The sequence below is a fragment of the Daktulosphaira vitifoliae genome, unplaced genomic scaffold (assembly GCF_025091365.1).
Source record: "Daktulosphaira vitifoliae isolate Bord-2020 unplaced genomic scaffold, ASM2509136v1 Scaffold_1, whole genome shotgun sequence".
In the NCBI taxonomy this organism is placed as follows: Eukaryota; Metazoa; Arthropoda; class Insecta; order Hemiptera; family Phylloxeridae; genus Daktulosphaira; species Daktulosphaira vitifoliae.
The window spans coordinates 47983555-47990241 of NW_026099572.1; the positions used below are offsets into that span (position 1 = coordinate 47983555).

Consider the following 6687-nt stretch of genomic DNA (forward strand, 5'->3'; position numbering starts at 1 on the left):
TAAAACTTTTTAAAAAATGTATGGATTAATACAATTTTTTTATGATAAATACTATTTATATACCTCTTTCATTCAACATCCTTTTTATTTAAATAAAACCATTTCCCTTTAAATATTTATATATTATAAATATATATAAATATATTTGTTCATATATAACACTAATAAATCATAAAACTTGAATCAGAATATAAATAAGGAAATAGGAAATCATGTATCTTTTGGAATAATCTATTCATTTTTTACAATTTAAACATTATCTGCAGATTTGCATCGAATCGTTTTTTATGATAGTGATTTTAATTGAAGAAAAAGGGAGGAAATTAATCAATGGCTAGGGTTGTGGAGATCAGCTCTTGAAGAAAAGAAATTAAGAATAAGTAGAAGTAAGACATAGTATAACACTATCTACATATTTGCATCAAAGCGTTTTTATGATAGTGATTATAATTATGGTTAGATATCATTATACTTAACTCAACTTTGCCACATACTCACTGTGCTGGATTTTTTGAAAGTGAGTTTTTTTTTTTTATTTTAAACCTCGCACTTAAAAATAATTATTTTCAATTATATAGGAAAATATAAAATTATGAATAAGTAGCTCTTATTGATTTAAGTAATTTTAATGAAATTTTTAAAGTAAAAAAATTTTTAATTGTAGTAATATTATTATTATTGCTGTAGTAAATTTTAGTAATATTATACTTACTTAAATCCAAATTTAGAAAGCAAAGTTTGACCAGTTTTTATGGAATTTTTGGAAAGCCCTTGCCTAGGATACGATTGTTTGACATTTTTTGGCGTGGAATATATTTTTGGCTTCATTTCAAAAGACACTTTAGCAGTTTGACTACAAAAGCCTTCATCTACATCATTATCAGCCTGGAAGTCGTAATTTTTTTTTCACAAAATTGTTATAAATTTCAAAAACAAAAAAATAAAATACTATTTGTTTCTTTAATTACAAACTGAGGAGACTTGATAATTGATTGAGTACTATTTAAAGAAGGTTTAAAATCAAAAATTAAATTTTCAATTTCTTTAATGTTTGATTGATTGAAATTGTTAATTTTATCACTTTTAATGGAATTTGTACCAGCCTGTGAAATATCATCATAAGGACTTTTTTCAATATTATTAACAATAATATGATTGTCACATTTTGATTCATATTCATCAACAGAGGATTTTAAACATAAACTATTTGTTTCTTCAGAATTTGAGGAAATTTTTATAATAGATTCATCAATTTTACGACATTTAAATGGATTAATATAATTTTGGGTTTTAGTTGAACCTTGAGATGAAAAATACCTAAAAAAGTTAAGTTATTAATTATTATATTAAATTATCATTTAAAAATTTAAATTAAGCAAGATCTTAAAAAGTATACATTAAACATGGTTATATATGTTAAATCTTACCCACTAACAACTTCTTTTTCTGTATTTAAAACAGTATATTTTCTCTTTGCTAATTTCTTTAAGCCAGTTAAGACTTCAGGTTCATATTCTTTATTTTTAGAGTTTAACTTTGTATTTATATTTATAAGAAAATGTTCATTGTTACGTTCACTCTTCATAATAGGACTTTTTTTTATCTTTAAAACGGGATTTATTTCAGTTTTTTCAGTTTCATAAATTTCCTCCAAGGTGTTTAAGATATCACTTTCATTTACTAAAATTGCAAAAAAAAAAAAAACAATTAATTGCCTTTGACGTTGACAGTGGTTAAAATCATTTTTTTGGGTAAAATGAGGTTGAACTGAAAATAAATATTTCAAAATTAACATTTTTACTAGAGTATCAACAATATTAATACAATATTCTTGTATTTAAAATTTAAATAAATAGCTAAAATGAATAAATGTCATAGTTATTTTATATAACTTACCTGGAATTTTTTTAGTTAAAATGGAACTGGTGTTAGAAAATTTTTGAAAAGTTTTGGATGTTGGACTAGATGCTGATATTTTGGCTCTAGTAGGAATTGAACATAAATTATTAAGAGATGTTGAACTTGATGACCCAAAGTTTAATTCAGTTGACTGAAAATCTTGTGACCAAATACTTTTATGACGAGATAATAAAGAAGACTTTTTGAAGTTCTAGAAAATGATATTAACAATAAAATTTTATTTTAACAGAAGAATTTTACAACTTACTTGTTTGACATCAGGATTCCAATCATCCATGACATGTAATGAAATTGGATCAACATTTCCAATTGCAAGTTGAAAGGCTTCAGAATTAGTTAATTTACTAGATAATACACTTTTTTGTGAGTCCGGAATTTCATTTAATGGTTTTATTTTACGAGATAAAGGATCATAAATTGGTTGATAAAGAAACATACAATTAGCATCTAAGAATTGATCCCGATATTCTAAAGGAACTTTAATGTTTAAAAATGGGCCAAGTTTAATAAGAGCCTATGATAAAAAAATAATTAAATTTCAAATATTAACAAGTAAATATGTATGAAAAAATACTTTATAAATATCAGGTTCACTAATTCTAGTAATAAATTGACGAGCTTTACTTAAACCAACTCCACTTATAGATGGTAAGTAATCACAACCTGATAATATGCACATGTAACGGAATTTGTCCATGGTAAATTGATCAGGACGGATGTTCATTGAAAGGTAAAGTTTGTCTTGTTCAATTAATAAACCTCCACCATTTTGATCCATTTTAAATAATACCTAGAAAATTAGATAAATCAATTAAATTTTAAAAATGAAAAGAAAAATTTTATACTTTACTTTTTTACAGCCAAATAACAAAAGATCAGAATCTTCTGTTATTACTAAATGAGCAATACCACTTATATTTAAATAAGCTAATTGTGGATCTGCTTCATATGGTGCTACTATGCAATCAACATTTATTTCTCTACACTGTTTAATTAAATTGAGAGCCATTTTATGAGTTACATCAACACTGCGCTTCAATAATGATATTGCTTCTTTTCCTCTATCTAAGCGCAATAATTCAGCAGCTTTTTTTTTATTTTGGTCTCTTAACCTTTAAATTACATACTAAAATAAGATATGATTACAAATGTTAAATAAATCAATTTTTTTTTATATAAAATCAAAAACATTAGGTTAATTCAAAGTGGGCAAAATTTAAGATAAATGGTATTATTTTATTAATTATATTTATTCAATTAGGGGCATCATTTGGGTGGGGCAACTTGAGTATTTGCCAGTCTAAATTTTCAATGAATATTAGGTCCACACAGTGTTCTAAAATGTAATTTTAGTAGGACAAAATTTCTATTTTTGAATAGAAAAGATGTATTAAAAATTTTTTTGAGGCTGCTAAATGCAATATATTTTCAATACCTCCCTTTTTAGGTTAGGTAATAGGGAGTCTTTTATTAATTATAGTCAATTATTGATTTAATATATCAAAATATGTCATTTTATTGTTTTTTTTTTCATTATAAAACTTGATCCTTCAAACTAGTGTAAACATTACAAAATAAAAATTTTAATTATGTTAAACTTAAATAATAAAAAAAGAATACAGCCTTTTTTTTTTAAATAGTTTTATTTTCATATAAAATTAGCTTTTTGATTATATTATGAAGATAAATTGCAAGCGGTTTTGTAAAATGGTGAGCCACTTAAAAACTTGCTACAGTCTAATATAATCTGAAATAATGCCTTTGTATTAAATAGATAACCAAATTAATAATATTAGGATTAATTATGTCAACTCTCTTTTTATTAAGGTTAATATACATTTCTAAGAAAAACTATTTCATGGAAGCATATTATTGAAGAGGAAGAATTATCCTTCTTTCATCTTAAGAAGGTATTGAGTTATGTATATATTTTTTTATCTATATAAAATGTATATTATAGTTAAATGTTACGTTAAATTTATGTTAGAGGTTAATATAGTTATATAAAAAATAATGTGATATGATTTTATAGTAATAAAAATTTATTTAAAATTGAAAAAAATAATTTTAATTAAAACTTCTTATGAAGTAATGAAAAATATCAATCTGTATTTTTGAATTAAAATAGTTAATGTTTAAAAATAAAGTTGAAAAAAATAAAAACCATTACATTCTTCTTTTGGATTCTGTTTCAGCTTTTGCAGGCAAGTGTTGTCCATCAAACACTAGTATAGGTTTAATGTTTTTAGATAGCAGCATAGTTACATATCTCATACAATAATTAACATACCTGGTTGAATATAAAGTATTATTTATTTTAATTAATTTAATATTTTTAAACAATTAAAAAACTTACTGTAACAACTAAATATTTATTCAAAAAAATTATTTTTACCACAGAATATTTTACAGCAAAAACTATTTTATTTAGAGATGTAAAAATTAATTAACTGGTTATTGCCTATTAAGCAGTATCAATAAAAGGAATATTTTTTTTGTTAAATTTGAAGGTAAATACATTTGTTCATTTTTTATCTTGAAGTTTTTAAAGGTGGGCTTATTTAGTAGTTACAGTAAGCTTTTCAGTTGTAAACCATAAATCCTATTATGGATATTTCAAAAAGAAAAGTATATCTAATATAAAATTAATATGGTATAAATTTAAGTGATACATTTAAATATAATTGAATTAATATTAAATTTCATAATTACGCAAGATTATCTTCTCCTCGTGCTAATTTATCAGCACAAATAAAAACACCCTTATGTAGCCAACAATAGGCATCAACTGCAACGGTGCATCCTGAATAATCGGAAATATTAATAGGTTTTGAAGATTTTTCAAGAAATGGTATCAAACCTTGAATTCCCATAATTTTTAAGATAATTATAAATCAAATAGTTTCATGAAATCAATTACTCATTATTCAAAATTTATAAAAATGTCAAACATTAATAACAAATAAGATTCATTAACAATTACAAATAGTTATCCATAAATTAAAACTATGTTATTTTCATTTCAAAATAATATTTTGAAATAATTTTAAGTTAGAGTCGAGATACAGAGAAAACTTAAGTTCAATAATCATTTTTGCTCTATCTCGCTTTTTTTCTTTTAACCGCCAAAAATGTGTTAAATACATAATTCAGTGATAAACATATATAAAATTATAGTCAGGATAACCATTAAAACTAAATAGAATTTAAATAATACCTATCATTTTAAACAGCAATTTCGGCAGTACAGTACAGTAATCAGCTGTTTTTATTATAGAATTTATAGGTTATATTTCATTGAGTAAGTAATATTTTGATAAATTAGATATTATTCCGGTGTTGTAAACTTAGGATTTTTAAATATAATTATAAAAGATTTTGGCATAGTTTTTTTATTATTGAGAGTAAAATATTTATTTTCATAGAGTGATACTTGTATACATCTTTAAAAAAAAATGTTAAGTTCTGCTATTCGCTTAGTGTGTCGACATATGCGACCAAATTCTAAAAAGTAAGATAAATTTAATTTAAATAGTATTTAATTGAGTTTTGTTACTTGATTATTCCTTGTTTTTTTTTTTAAGAAATATCAAACTATACTCTGTTGCTACTCAACCTCTAGTAGTACCTGATCCTGACGGAACTGTTCAAGCTTCACCAAAACTTGAAAAATTATATGAAGAAATAACATCTTTGAATATGATTGAAGTTGCTCAGTTTAGTGAACTATTAAAAGTTCGATTAAATCTTAAAGATGTACCAATGGGAGCTGTAGTTAGCACATCTGCTGCTGCACAAGTAGAATTAGATTTTTATGTACTTGTTTTTGATGGTTAAAAATATTCAATTTTTTTTTATACTTGTATAAAGGAAGAAGAAGAAGAAGTAGCTCAAACTGTTAAAACTAGTTTTACTGTTAAACTTATGAAATTTGATGAAAAACAAAAAGTTGCATTAATCAAAGAAGTAAAAAATTTGTTGGATGGCATGAATTTAGTACAGGTATTATATTTATTTGTGAAAAATTTCTAATATTAAATAAAAAATTTAATTATTTCTCTATTTTTAAGGCTAAAAAATTTGTTGAAAGTGCTCCTGCAGTTGTCAAAACTGATATTGGAAAAGATGAAGCAGACAAATTAAAAGAAGCGCTTTCTAAAGTTGGAGCAGAATGTGTTATTGACTAATTTAAAATAATTTTACTATTTAATATTTTTTTTGCAAAGTTTTAATTTTACCTAGTTTAATTAGTAATTTCATTTTAAATATAAAATTATTTATGATATTAAATTGATTATTAAATAATAAATTTTATTATTTTTCATATTTCACTCGTAGTATCCATGTTAAATAGGTTTAAAAATAGGTGTCTAATTTATGTTCTAGTATTATTATAATATCAGTTATTTTATAAGTAGAGTTAGATAATTTTACTATGCTTAATTCAAAAAGTTTTAAAGCTACATATTTTCAAAGAAAAAGAAAAAATATTTTATAATATTTACAGTGTTCAATCATACAAAACTATTGTTCATGTAAAATTAGCATAGAAAATGACGTAATAAAAATTATAAAGTAATAGTTAAAATAAAAATAAAAATATTTCAATCATGATCTCTGCTTGTCTATCATGTAATCAATTCTTAATAAGTATATTAAATAAATAAATAAATATACTAAATAGTAGTACTAAATGTTTAAAATACTTTATCAGTAATTGTTAAAAAAATCTTTGTTATGATACTGATACTGATATCATTAAGTCAA

General features: G+C 23.2%; 2 protein-coding genes across 6 annotated transcripts in view; one reads left to right on the forward strand and one right to left on the reverse strand.

Moving 5' to 3' along the window:
• LOC126900125 (exonuclease 1) overlaps positions 1-5102 on the reverse strand; it is a 6168-nt gene extending 1066 nt beyond the window's left edge. The window contains exons 1-10 of one of the 5 annotated variants that reach the window (XM_050675630.1): positions 4781-5102; positions 4633-4723; positions 4091-4210; positions 2771-3032; positions 2495-2710; positions 2168-2434; positions 1897-2110; positions 1428-1680; positions 969-1317; positions 713-885 (exon numbers count right to left, since the gene is read on the reverse strand). In XM_050675630.1, the coding sequence (XP_050531587.1) occupies positions 713-885; positions 969-1317; positions 1428-1680; positions 1897-2110; positions 2168-2434; positions 2495-2710; positions 2771-3032; positions 4091-4210; positions 4633-4723; positions 4781-4793 (1958 nt within the window). In that variant the 5' untranslated portion in view covers positions 4794-5102. Of the gene's footprint in view, positions 1-712; positions 886-968; positions 1318-1427; positions 1681-1896; positions 2111-2167; positions 2435-2494; positions 2711-2770; positions 3047-4090; positions 4211-4632 lie in introns of those variants that run through there. The other 4 variants (XM_050675627.1, XM_050675632.1, XM_050675633.1 and 1 more) reach the window with 4 other exon arrangements.
• Positions 5103-5222: 120 nt separating this feature from the next.
• Positions 5223-6251, forward strand: LOC126900307 (39S ribosomal protein L12, mitochondrial). The gene is made up of 4 exons (XM_050675935.1): positions 5223-5431; positions 5505-5718; positions 5791-5922; positions 5991-6251. Exons 1-4 carry the CDS (start codon positions 5376-5378, stop codon positions 6105-6107), a joined length of 519 nt encoding a protein of 172 aa, XP_050531892.1. The 5' UTR covers positions 5223-5375; the 3' UTR covers positions 6108-6251.
• The last annotated feature ends 436 nt before the right edge of the window (positions 6252-6687 follow it).